At 29.2% G+C, this 14,896-nt stretch overlaps 1 protein-coding gene across 1 annotated transcript; it reads right to left on the bottom strand.

Annotated features, from left to right (window-relative positions):
• Positions 1-11,100: 11,100 nt before the first annotated feature.
• On the bottom strand, positions 11,101-12,238 carry LOC132936392 (uncharacterized). The gene is made up of 2 exons (XM_061003114.1): positions 11,327-12,238; positions 11,101-11,244 (listed from the first exon to the last, which is right to left on the bottom strand). The coding sequence occupies exons 1-2, from the start codon at positions 12,236-12,238 to the stop codon at positions 11,101-11,103; spliced, it is 1,056 nt and encodes a 351-aa protein (XP_060859097.1).
• Between the last annotated feature and the right edge of the window lie 2,658 nt (positions 12,239-14,896).

Below are 14,896 nucleotides of genomic sequence, written 5' to 3'. Positions count from 1 at the left end.
CGGACATCCGATGCAGAATCTCGCTACCATAGCTTCGAATTAGAAATGTTGGCCATAGTTAACTCAATTAAGAGATTTAAAATATATCTACAGGGCATTAGGTTTAAGATTGTCACAGACTGTAATAGCATAACAATGACTCTAGCGAGAAAAGATATCAATCCAAGAATTGCTAGGTGGGCATTGTTTTTGCAGGATTTTGATTATCAGATAGAACATAGACCAGGTACGAGAATGCAACACGTTGATGCCCTAAGCCGTAACCACATATTGGTTATTGAAGGGTGTACTTTTAACCAAACACTGTCAATTAAGCAAAGCTGTGACCCAGAAATAAAAAAACTTAGCTAAAATATTAGAATCTTCAGAGCACAAGTTCTTTGAACTTCGAAACGGGCTGGTTTATAGGAAGAGTAATGGGCGTCTTTTGTTTTATGTCCCAGCTGATATGTGTAGTAACGTAATTAGATCATGCCACGACGATATGGGTCATGTTGGTATTAATCGTACAACAGAAAATATTAAAATAACATATTGGTTCCCCAACATGTCTGAGCTAATTAGACGACATATTGAAAACTGCCTTAAGTGTATTATATTTTCTTCGAAAACTGGGAAATCAGAAGGGTTACTTAAATTAGTGGATAAGAATGATACCCCCTTTCATACTATACATATTGACCATTATGGTCCCCTAAATCCGACAGTGGGTAATTTTCGTCATATTTTTATTGTAGTTGATACGTTCAGCAAATTCCTAAAACTGTACCCAGTTCGCTCTGTTAAGACAACAGAGACATGCACGAAACTTCTTGAATACTTCTCTTACTATAGTAAACCAATAAGAATTATTTCAGATAGAGGTACAAGTTTTACCTCTGATGTATTTAAAAACTTTTGTAAGGAACATAATATTCAACATGTACTTATTGCTGTGGGTTCCCCTCAAGCCAATGGGCAAATAGAACGCTATAATAGGACAATCAAAGCAATGATTTTAAAAATTATGCATGAGGAAGGAAAAAATTGGAATGAGTCTTTAAATAAAGTACAATTTGCTTGTAATAATACATACAACAGGTCTATAAAAAATACACCTAGCATGCTACTATTTGGGTTAAATCAGCATGGTGAGACAAATGATTACCTAAGAAAGGTTCTGGATGCTGAAAATTGTGTGGATAAGCGTGAGTAGGTAGTATATGTAGGTTCTATCCCAGTTTTTACAATTACAGGGAGATTTAAAAACGGTTATCCACGACTTTCCCCCTTGAACGATCAGATTTGTGGGTGCTTACTACCCCAGTTTTTTACTGTTCCAGGGTGATTTAAAAACGGTTATCCACGACTTTCCCCCTTGGATGAACAGATTTTTGGCTGCTTTCTATCCCAGTTAATACTGTTTAATTTTTTCATCACTGCTAGATATCGCTTTTTGCTTAAAGCAGACTATGGTGTACCAGGAGAACATGTGAATTAAATTTTCATTGATGTATTTGTTCATTCACAGACTGTTTTTCCGGAGAAACTTAAATTTTACTTTTGTTGGTTGCACTGTATTTTTTATCAAAATTTGGTAAACAAATTATTAATAATTTTTAAATATATTCAGTTGCTTGCGATTAGCTGTTTTACCAAGTTGTGTTTTGTAGTTTCTAATTTCCTCGTCGTTTCTTTAATTTTTTTAAAAAAAATGAATTTCCAAAAATGTACAAATGATATCCGGTCATTGGTTAGTCAAATACGATTCAATTCAACACCGGCTTATCCAGAATTCACCGCATTTTCATCAAGGCTAAGATCATTTCAAACATACCCATCAAATACGGGCCAGAACAAATATAAATTGGCCCAGTGTGGTTTCCAGTATCTAAACATCGGGGATGCAGTTCAATGTCACTGGTGTGGGATAATTCTACATAATTTTGAAATTTTTGACGATTGTTTTATAGAACATACTCGTTATTCACCAAAATGTGTATTTCTATTATTAATGAAGGGAAATCAGTATATACAAAAAGTCTTAAGTAATTATTGTAAAACCGATGTTATTTGTAATTGTGAAACCGATCCGGACGACACCATTTGTTAAATCATGTGTTTTTGCTTATAATATATATTTTTTTTACATTTTTTGTATTTTTTATCCATGATTTTAGTATATAATATGTTTACAAACGATAAAAACTCACAGTTCAACGTAGGACTTCTAGCAGTTATATTTCACTTTATATTTATGCTTATAGTGGTCAAAATATTTTTAACTTATAAAAAAATTAACAAAATTATTTAACAATGGGTTCACCAATAATTGTCTGTAAGTCTACTTTTGACATCCGTGCTTTTAGCAAGAAAAATATTACAGTGGGGTTATTAATTAATAATCAGATTTCTATTATTTTGCTATTGGAGTGTAAACTTTCAAAGAAAATTATTACATTAAGTTTGGAAGAATGGTTTACACTTATGTCTGAATCTAATTACAATTCAATTATGAATAATTTACATATCAGATGTAGACGTGTAAAAATAACAGATAACTTTTCATATTCAACCAATGTTAAACATAGTTTAATTACCTTGCATATAAACGACAATTACATTAGTTTGACGAACATTGACTTCGCCCGTCTCAAGCAAATACAAAATTTGATCGATTTGTATATTGTAGAAAAACAGAAACGTTTGTCAAGTTATCAGGTTACATTTGACACAGCTTACGAACTGATTAAAAACGATGTCCGCGGTCTTCCCATCACTTGCCAGAGGAATGAATTTACAAACCAATATATTCAAAACTATGACTTTAGTTATTATTCGCATCTACAAAACGATGACACATCATTTTTACATGAAATATTGCAATTTAATTTTAACACAATGTCTGATATGATATTACAAGACCTATTAGTATAATAAATTATTGTTTTTTTATAAATAAAACTTTTTTGTATACAATAATCAATCTTTTTTTATTTCAGGAGATAACCTATGTAAATAATTAATTTGCCTTGATAAAAAACTTTTATATTTTTTATTATAAAAAGTATAACATATAAAATATCTTTATTTTAAAATATCTGATGATGTTATCCATGAATTTTGGCTCGAATCAAAGCCTAACCATTTGACAAACATTTTATTCCCAACTTTTTTTATGATACGTTCAACGAGGAAAGTGTCTGGATAATCCGTTAACTTAATTTCCTGTTCGTAAAAACCACCTAAGATTTTATTGCCTGTTCCATCTTTTAGTCGATAAGTTACTGGGTTTGTCTGTAAGACTTTTGAAATTGTAAATATTTCCGTTGTCCAATTTGGGGTGTATCCTTTACTAAATGCATGTTTATACTTAGATATTCTTACTTTATCATTAACTTTAAATTTCGGTTTATATAATGTTTTATCATTTATATGGGTATTAAATTTAATTTTGTTTGCGTCCAACCGAGCATCATTGGGTGTACATTTGATTGTTCTATGTTTTGTATTATTATAGTTTTGTATAATTTTTGATATTTTATCATACCAATTCCATGTACCTGTTGCAGTGAAATGTCTATATATATTATTTTTAAGGGTTTGTATAACACGTTCACAAATTGAACACTTGATAACACTGTATGAACTAAAATGTTTAATTTTATATTTTTTCATTAAATTTTGAAATTGAATATTATAAAATTCTGTGCCATTATCTGTCTGTAACAATTTTGGATTAGCTTTTTTCAATATATTAGACATGGCTTTTGTACAATTTTCACCGGACTTATTTTTCAGTGACTCAACCCAAATATATTTTGAATACGTGTCTATAACAACTAAAATATATCTAAAGCCGTGATTTTTTTTAGAATGAGATTGCATATCCATTAAATCAGCTTGCCAGAGGTCATCAATAAACCGTGTTACTACGCATCGTCTAGGAAATATTTTTCTGGCTGGCCGATGTAGTTCATTAGCTATACTATCTAAGGTTACCATTATACTATAATATTTCTCTCACGTAGCTCTTCTAAAATAGATATAATTTCATTATTAACACCAGTATTACCCGCACTTTGTGATGATGCTAAAAGATTTAATCTAGTCACTAGCTCATTTGGGTCGTCATAATAAACTAACTGGGTTTGAGGTATTACATCTTTATATAAACCAGCACCTTTATTATTAGTCTGTGGTGTTGAAGTAAAACTAAACATATTTTCAACAACAGGTTCTGAAATCATAGAACTGTTAGCTGTTGGTTGAAATTCAAACGGAGCATTTCCCATGGTTGTATTATTATGAATATTACTACGTTTAGCGCTCAACCTAGATATATGTTCGTTAAATGGTAATAAGTTAATTTGAGGAGTTTTAGGGGTATTAATTTTAGTTATTTCTTTGTTTAACTGATGATCCTCATTTTTCATTCGTTCGTACAGAGGTTTTACAACATTAATCCATTTAAAGTATCTTGAGGTTTTGGGTTTCCCATCGGGTTTTAAATGAACATGTGTTGTTCTTAAAATATCATAATAAGATTCCATATCTTCTATAGTGTGATTTTTTGGTTCCTTCTCGCATAATAACGACCATAGCCCTTTAGTCCATTTATAGTATTTATTAACCAACTGTAAGTTACCATGACAAAAAGTTACTGTGTGATCTCCTATTTTGTACGAATCACTAGCTTTATCATAATACATACCATAGGATTTATCATAACGTTGTATTGTCTGTCGATTATTAAAAAAATTTGAAAATGTTGAATTTAATACATCGTCATCTTCGTCACTAATATGCGAGGTTTCCGTATTTTTTTGATCAGCTGGGTGCGAGTTACATTGATTATTTTTTTCTATACTTGTACTCAATGGTTTAAATGCTTCACGGAAATAGTTTTCAGAATCTATAACGCCCCGTTTCATTTCCATTATTTTTCGTTTAATATTTTTTTTTGATGTTATTAAATTTTCCAGCAAAACTTTTTCTTTATCCATTGTAAATAATAAATACAATTTAACTGTATCGTATGACTACTGATATCACTATGTGGTTAATAACTGCGTACTATGGTATATATATATATTTATAAAGTATTTTATTAAAATAATATTAAGGTTTACAATAATTTTTACAAAGTTCATCATTAAATGGCTTGTAAATTATAATATCAGAAAATTAATGATATGTATGTTAACATAATACAATACTAATTTATCTTATTTTAATAAACGTATGAAAACCACATCTATATCTTCCTTCATTCATTTCTCGAGTCTTATCGATAACCAGAAACCCGTAATCACTGTGGTTCCAACATAAATGGGAAATTTCCCGAAATTTTGAGAAATCCATATCTGCTGACGTATGATCGTTGAATATATGTCGTAAATTTGTATCATCTTGTTTCAGCAGCATTAAAAAGTTTGAGTTATATCTTACTAATTGTTTTGATATTTTAGAATATGTTTGTGCTAAATAAAATACAGAGCTAGCACCTGAATGTCTTCCAATGCTGAAGTATTCTCTGATTACAGATTGTGGACCACATATTACATCATCAAAAATTATAATAGAATTTTTTTTAGTCAAGTTCGGTTTTATAACCTTATCAGCGCTTGTAAATATGAAAAAATTAGCACCTTGTATATCATCTATAATTTTTTTTAATAAAACATATTTTTCTTGATTGGAGGTTTTCGAGTATAAATAAATATTTTCAAATCTTAACCCGTTTGCGTGTGTGATCAGATTATACATTATATTTGTTTTTCCTGAACCGCTGGGACCAACTAGTATAGCACGTATAGTATCAGGAAATAACGAACCGTGTCTTGATGGTTTTTTAACTGTCCGAACATCCACATTTATAACATCCAATTTATCTTTCTGTTCAATCAAATCCATTTTTTCTTATAAATACGCTAGAATTTTCCAATTTGTAATCAGTTATCGATGACACGTTCAACTCGTAAGTGTAAGTCAGTCAAGACTGGAAAAGGATTTGTAAACTCCCTTATAAATAGTCTCCCGTTTGAAGCCCATGTACCAGGATATCAGTATTGCGGTCCAGGTACGAAATTAAAAAAGAGGTTAGATCGTGGTGATAAAGGAATAAACCCATTGGATGCTGCTTGTCGCGATCACGATATTGTGTATGCAGCGAGTAAAAATTTAGACGATAGACATAGAGCTGATAAAGTGTTAGAAAATCGTGCTTGGGAAAGATTTAAAGCAAAAGATACTCCTAAAAAAGAGAAACTAGTTGCGTATGAAGTAACAAATGCGATGAAAGCTAAAAGAAAAATAGGTATGGGTTGTAAACGGAAACGTGCTATAAAAACAAATGGTATATTAGCAGCGAAGAAAAAAAGAATCTCAAAGAAAAAGAATGGTGGTAAAAGGCTGATTTTAGCACCGAGACAGTCAGGAGGTGTAATTCCTTTAATACCTATATTTGCAGGATTGTCAGCACTTGGTAGTTTGATGTCTGGAGGTGCTAGTGTGTATAATGCGGTTCAAAATAGAAAAAGAAAAAAAGGAAGTGGTTTGAATTCAAACAAGAATAGATCAAGAAAAAAAAAAACTGATGATTACGCTACCTGACAGACCGCTTTCGTCTCAGGATATTATAAAATACGTCGGGAAGTTGAAAATCAATCATTTCCGTGGTGTCTTTTCACGTGATAACTTACCTAAAAAACCGCATACGATTGAATGTGGTATATTAAACTTGGATATATCTTCAGGCGACGGAAGCCATTGGGTAGCGTTTTATAAAAATAAGGACAAAGTTGTATATTTGGATAGCTTTGGTGATTTACCACCACCAATTGAATTACAACATTATTTCAGACAGTTCAAAATAGTATACAACTATTCCAACTATCAAGACTTCAATACATTTAACTGTGGTCATTTATGTCTTGAATTTTTACAATGTATGAATCTGTTACATTAAGTTTAACTGGAAATACAACTATATTATCCACGAATTATTTTCCATCTCTAAACGTTTACGAGGATTCAGAAATAGCTTTGTTATCTTTGCAAACATACAATTCATTTCCAAATATTATAAATCTAACTAATAACCGGCTGAGAATAAAATCAATTCCTCCAGATAGAAAAGTAAATATTCAATTTTTTGTGCCAGTCGAATGCTGTGACATAGAAGATATTAACAAATATATGGTAGAAGAGTTACCTCAAGCTAATAAAGTCTACGGAACAAAGCTAACATTCAATGAACGTATTGATCCTATCGATTTTAGAACGTATATAAAATGTAATGGAATACTACGCTTTGAGCATCCGTATAGTATAGCACCTGTTTTTGGGTATAGAAAGAAAGATTGTGGACCGTTTTATGAAGAACATCGATCGGATAAAGCTGCAAATTTAAACACATTTAATTCTATAAAAGTAATGTGTAATATAGCACATGGGTCATTCAACAACCAACTTCAAACCCATTCGATATATGAGTTTTTCCCGAGTGGGAGAAGAGGAACAAAGGTTGTTAAATCTCCGGTAAACCTTATATATTACCGATTAAACAAAACAGATATTAATTCAATTACTGTTCAGTTAGTTGACCAAAACAATAATCCAATTGACAATTTTAACGAAACGTTAACAGTTGTTCTGCATATTAAACGTCACGGATCTCATCATTAAATTTATATCTTAGATTTTGTAATGTATGAGTCAGTTACTTTAAGTTTAACTGGGAATGCTACCATATTATCTGTAAATTATTTTCCACCTATAGGCCTTTACGAGGACTCAGAAATAGCTTTGTTATGTTTACAGTCATTTAATTCGTTTCCAAATATTAATGATAATAATAATAAATTTTCTATACAAGTAGCTGAGAATGAAAACAATAATGATCCTATGATATGTTTTATTACATTGGAAGAGGGTTGTTATGAAATTGAAGATATTAAGCAACGAGTTAAGAAGCAAATAGATACCTATAATAGTAAAAACTTAACCAATTTAACATTCGACATTACGGTTGATCCTAACGATTTCAGATCGTATATAAAATGTAATGGGATACTACACTTTGAGTATCCGCATAGTATAGCACCTGTATTCGGTTTTGAAAAACGAGTATATAACCCATACAATGAAATTCTTCGATCAAAAAAAGCTGTCAATTTAAACACAATTAATTCTATAAAAGTAATGTGTAATATAGCTCAAGGATCATTCAACAACCATCTTCAAAGTCATTCGATTTATGAGTTTTTCCCGAGTGAAAAAACAGGATCTAAAGTTATACAGTCACCACCAAACTTAATATATTACAAATTGAATAAAACAAATATTGACTCGATAACCGTTCAGTTAGTAGATCAAGATCATAATCCGATTGATAATTTTGATGAGGCATTGACAATTGTGTTACATATTAAACGTTACGGGTCTTGAGATGGGATTAAAATTCAATATAAGTCCACTACTTCGGATCAGAACAACTAGTCATAAGACTAAAGTGCTACCAGTAACATCAAATAAAATAAAAAAATTGACAGTGAAGAATAAAAAAATTTTACAAGCTCTGGGTTATCAATTGAAGCAAAATGCCTGAAAGTGATATTTTGGATATAACTTCACAGTACGAAACGGATTCTAAAATTACGAAAATTGAATATCATTCATACGCACCGTATACAACATCATTTAATAATAATGATGAAATACGTATATCAATCCAGCAAACGGATGTTTATCCATACCTACACGAAAGCTTCATTTTTTTGGAAGGAACAATTACTGATCCTACCAAAGTGAAACTATCTAATAACGGTTACTCTTACCTCTTCGAACAAATACGATTGGAAATCAATGGGATAGAAGTAGATAGCGCACGTGTTCTTGTGTTCTTGGAATCACTAGCTCGTTGAAAGGTTACTTATCCGGTACGCCAGACAACTACAATTGCTATGAAAATGCTGGCTGGAATTTTAAAAACGCAACACAATCGGAAAATGATAAAGGTGAATTTAGTGCTTGCATTCCATTGAAATATTGGTTAGGTTTATTTGAAGACTATAAAAGAATATTAGTGAATTCTAGATTGGAATTAATATTAACCCGAAGTCATAGTGATTTAAATGCTTTACAAGTTAAAACTGGTGCAACTGCTACTGAAGGTAAAGTCGTTTTAAATAAAATTGTCTGGATGGTACCACATATCACTGTTGACGATGAAGAAAGATTAAAATTATTGAAACTTATAGAAAAAGAAAAAAGCCTATTTATCCCTTTTAGATCTTTTGAAACTTTTGAATATCCTGAACTTGGTACCACTAAAAAAGTTGTATGGAATTTGAAAACTGCATCAAAATTAGAAAAACCCCGATTTATCATAATTGGATTACAAAAAGGACGCAAAAATTTGATAACAAAAGATTGTAGTATATTTGACCATTGTAATTTAACAAACGTTAAAGTGTTTCTGAACTCGATAGCTTATCCGTACAATAATTTGAATTTAGATTTTACTAAAAATAATTTCACCTTATTATATAATATGTATACATCGTTTCAAGAATCGTACTATGAAAAAAGTATTCGTAACCCCATATTGAGTCCTTCTACTTTTCTGACAAACGCACCAATTATAGTCATCGATACTTCGAAACAGAACGATTCAGCCACTGCTTCAGCAGTAGATGTTCAATTGGAAATTGAAGCTTCAGAATCACTAGCAGGTGTGACTGCTTACTGTTTATTAATTCATGATAGAATTGTAGAATATGTACCTTTTACTAGAGAAGTAAGAAAACTTGTGTAAATATAATTAAGAATTAATTTATAACAATAAAAAAACTATTATTTATTAATTTGTAATATTTTCATTAAATATTATTTCAGTTTTATAGTAAGGTTTGATAAAAAATAATTTTGACTATAGTGTAAACATTTGATGTATATACACTAAATAATTTTGTGTAATGAATAAATAGGTTTACAACATGTGTGTAATCTCAGTAATGTGTGTCTCAGTAAATCGGTGACCCCCCGGAGGGATATCCAGATTAAGTCTTAATCATTACGTTACAACACGTCAATGAACTGTAAACATACAGATGTATACTACTAGCACGGGATAATAAGCGATCAGGTTTATATAAAAATTACACAATTGGTTAAGTACAATATTGTTTCAAATGATTTAGTTATACAAGATTCAAAAAAATTAAAAACATAATTTTATAAGTTATAACACTAAATTTCAAAATTGAATGATCAAGTATAAAATGCATCATTATTCTATATATTATTTATTTAATTTTATTTAATATTTACAAGGCCAATGTTCAATTACAATATAGAATAACGATATTAACAAAAGTATAATAATATTTACCAATTATAACATATTTTAAATAAATCAATATAACTAAAGTATATAAACATAAATAGACTTCTATATTTAATATAATAGGATCAATAAAAAGTAAAATTATATACATTTTGCTTCATCATCTTCATAGAACCGGCATATTACAATTTTTTAATTTATTATTAAATAATTACAGTATCATAAATCATATTACTTACAATTTAACATAATGAATCTCGACCAAAGTCAATCACAATACAATTATGTATATTATTATTTAATAATAAAAAATAAATAGAAATGAATCATACATAAAAGTTAATGATCAATGTTAGAATATTAAAATATATACATAGTTTTAACAAAAAGTTTGTAACCAAATTAAATAACATACATTTTCCATTTTTACAATTTATAAAATGTTCAATGAATTAAATATTATAACACTTTTAGAAATATTAAATTTGAAAAACAATGATTATTGTTATATTTTGTACATTAATATATTATAATATAAAAATTAAACAATTTGCTTCATGATTAGGTTACTATAGCTCCCTTAATTAATTTTATCATCGATAACGATTTGTCGAATAGCTAATTAGTTAAATGATTTACTATTTATAAAATACGTTTGTAATAAAACATATTCATAATTATTTTTGATTAGTTTAATTTATAATGTCCGTATGGTAAAGTGCAAATACCACCTTTTAATATGACACGTTTATCGTCATTTGCACTCAATACTATTTTTCTGGTTGTTTTGGAATAAACATTATGTTTTGTTGCCTGTATTGAGTTAATATCACAGTATGCATTAATTTGACTAGATTCACCATTTTGTGCATCCAAATGTGAGGAATTTTGTATACTGAACTTTGATAAAATATCTAAATAATGATTGACCGTCATATACTTGTCTCTAACATACTTTTTTACACCTTTTGCCTTTTTGTATTCAATACCACTTACTGTATAAGCATATAATTTGGGTCTTAGCGTTACAAATTGCGTCATAATTTCACTCTTCAATTCGTCTTTAAAATATCCTGGGGTGTTCTTATGTTTATCACTGTAACAAAAGTGACTAATTGGAAAATTAGAAGTATCAAAATGACTCAATAAATCAAATTTTAAATCATTAAAATAATTATTTGTTTTAATACGATATATTAATGAATCGGTATCAGTGTATAATAGTGATATTTTTTTTCCGTATTTATTTTTCATTACGTCATAATGGAAATTATAAATATAGGTTTTCGATATATCTAAAATAGAAAATCCCACGTAGATTGGTTTATCAAATTTAATCTTTTCTTTTTGAAAATGTAAAGACATTAACTCATTGCTATATATAGTTCTATCTATGAAATTAGGTTTTCTCATTAGCCTATGAGCTTTTCGATCATCTGATACCAACTTTATATCCAATCTTTTACGCGGATTCTCCATACATTTCCCATAGACACTATTCACGAGTAATTTCCAAAATTCATATTCAAACTTGTTTTTTGCCAAGACCCTCATACTAGTGCATTTATCAACATAAGGGGCTAACCATTTTGATTGATCAAACTTAATTATTTTATGAACTTTTACAACTTTTAATCCGTTGTGAATTGCCTGCTTTAACAATCTATAATGAACGACATAATTTGATTTATTATTTAAAGTTGTCAGCAGTTTAATAATCTTAGAATTAGGTGGACAACTATTGTGTGGCAAAAAAGGTAAATCGCTATGAATATCATGTAATTTTTCGGGGTAATCCACATCCACTTCCAGTATATAACCAATAGGTGCATCGTCATCTATAGTAGTAACGTCTAATGTCAAATCATTATACCATTCAAAATTTTTGTATGGTAAACTTGCAAGCATTGATTTGCCGTATAAATTTACACAATCAAAATATGCCAAATAAATGTGTGTTTTTTTTTGTTATAATTAATCCCATCAACATCTGGTAGATTAGCTCTGGCATAGCGTCTTACAGATTGGCATACCCCCCTCTTATTCCATTCTCCATCATGAGTAACATCAAATAATCTGTTAATCTCTCAAGTTTAACTCCAGTAAAACTTAACATTGCGTCAAACGCAAAACCAGGTGCTGTCAAATAATAAGAGGCGTCTAAATTAAAAGTTTTCAAACAAATATCTCTAAAATTTTCAAATACATCAGCCAGAATCAATATGTCCGTTAATAAATATAAATCACTATATTCACCTAATGTTTTTATATTAAATTTCTCCCAAACATTGCATGCATGCATGTAATCTTTTTTTGAAATATGATCATCTGTTAACGAATTATAAAATTTAATTCTAGGTGGTAATGAGGTATCTTTAAGTTTTGAGTTGCAGTCTACATACTCATATGGAAATACACCTTTCCGAATAACTAAATCAATGTTTTCTAAAGGAAAATGATGGTTAATTTCACGGAATCTTGTTTTATCTTCGGCTAAATTAGTAGCTAAATTAGAGAGTGATTCTGACATGAACATAAAAGTGTCTACAAATTTTACATAAAATTTATCAAAAATTTGCTTACTAAAGGTCAAATATTTTTCACCCGAGTTTGGAATAATGCGTATGTCATTATCATTACAGCCTAAGGTGCGTACAATAAAATGACCGTCATACGATAAATTATGGAAATATACTGGTACAAATGATGGGTTTTGTGCCGAAAAATTACAATTTAAGCATAAAGCCCTTAAATATTTCCCTGTAAGATGTGAGTGGTCTCTAACTTTAAATACGGTTTCATTATTAAATGATCTCAAACATAGTTCACATTTTTTCGAATTAATATATTGACCTTCTTCCTTTTTTGTTAATTTATGCATTGATTTATTAGTATTATATAGATAATAAATTTGGGTAGAAATATCAATTATAGTTAACATAAAATGCTTTGATGCATTTTTGCCTCTATAAATTATTGGATTTTTAGGAATTTTAAATTGTTTTACTAATTTTTTTGGGACGATGTTGTAATCAATTTTAACATATAGCCCATAACTCATGGGCTTATGATAATGCGTGTTTTTAGTATTGACCGTTATGATATTATTAGTGGGTTTTAAAAAGCATTCAAAATCGGCATAAATTACAATAGGAATTCGGTCAGCCCGATTATATTTATTAAAATATATAAATTTGTCATCATGTGGATCAATCATTACAGGCTTACAAAGTTTATGTTTTTGGCAGATTACTTTATGCCTATCGAGACCATGCTGCCCCCATGCCTTGTTTTTATTTGGTTTAACATTAAAAGTCGTAAAACATCGCTTGCAAATAATTATTTTACTTTCATGTTTTGTTCTTTGTGATCTAATCAGTCGTGAGAAATTAGCTATGTAACAATAATGTGTTGTTGGTTCATTTGAGAAAAAAAACAAATCATAATGATCGGATTTTTCGTTATTATTTATATGAAGTGGGTAAATTTGATTTTTATCATCACAACTATAAACATTAACGGATATGTTATTAATTTTTTCAAATTTTTTTATTTGATTGATTGGTGTAGGGTAATCAATACAATTAAAATTAAGACCACTTTTTTTTTCCAAAAAATTAAAATATTTAATACTAAAATTATTTTTATTTTTTTTTTCATTAAATTTTGATAAAATTGCATATTTAAAACATCTATTGTCATAATTCATTACGTTTATTATTGCTTTTTTATTATAAATTGGTTGGGGTAATTTTATAAATGAGGAACCCCCTAGTAAATTTACTTTATTTGTTCTTAATTGGAGACCATCTAAACTAATTTGTCTCCAAGAAGAACCCTTCAACAGAAATGACTCTTGTTCATTTAATAATTTATCGAACATGTTTTTAAAAAGGGTAGAAAAATTTGAAGTAAAATAACATAAAACATTTGTTGTTTTAAATGCAACATCCCGAACTTCTCCCGTAATTAAATTTTCATATACTAAGTCTACAAATAAATTAAATTTATATGTGGATGAAGAACATAATTCTTTTAGTTTTGATTTTAATGAAGAAGAAGTAGAATTTAAAAATGACAATAAGTCAATAAGGTTTTCGTTGTTTTTATAATAAAAAGTTTTTGAGCGATTATTTTTAAATTTCTCAATTTCTACTAATTTTTGTCCAGTGATGTTTAATCGATTAATTTTTTTAATGCGGTTAAATTTTGGCATTTTTAACAATTAATTCAAAACCGCATTAAAATAAATTATATAATAACGTATTAAAATAAAATATCACTTATGTAGTTATGTATGAACTGTTGATTGAAGTAGATTGACGGTGCAATTGGTTATTGGAAATACTTGTATTACATAATCCTCTTCGGGTTCAGCATATAAATTGCGATTGTCACAGACAGTGACGTATTTTTGGCATGCCAAACACCTTCGTCTTTGACAATACATTTGTAGCACATTTATATCCTTAAACATAACATGGTACGCTTTTAAACTTAAATTTACAAGATTCGACTCAAAATACGCCTGATTGATATAATTGGCACATTCGAATGAGCAAAATA

This window comes from Metopolophium dirhodum, chromosome 1 (assembly GCF_019925205.1).
Source record: "Metopolophium dirhodum isolate CAU chromosome 1, ASM1992520v1, whole genome shotgun sequence".
Lineage (NCBI taxonomy): Eukaryota > Metazoa > Arthropoda > Insecta > Hemiptera > Aphididae > Metopolophium > Metopolophium dirhodum.
The sequence above is the reverse complement of the archived record's forward strand: the minus strand, read 5'-3'. Positions and strand labels throughout refer to the sequence as shown.

Excerpts from the sequence above, each read along its gene's own strand:
- LOC132936392 (XM_061003114.1), bottom strand. The coding sequence starts at position 12,238 with ATGCTTGCAAGTTTACCATACAAAAATTTTGAATGGTATAATGATTTG. Across the intron at positions 11,245-11,326 it reads CCAAATTATATGCTTATACA|ATATTTTATCAAAGTTCAGT; the intron begins GTAAGTGGTATT and ends ATCATTATTTAG.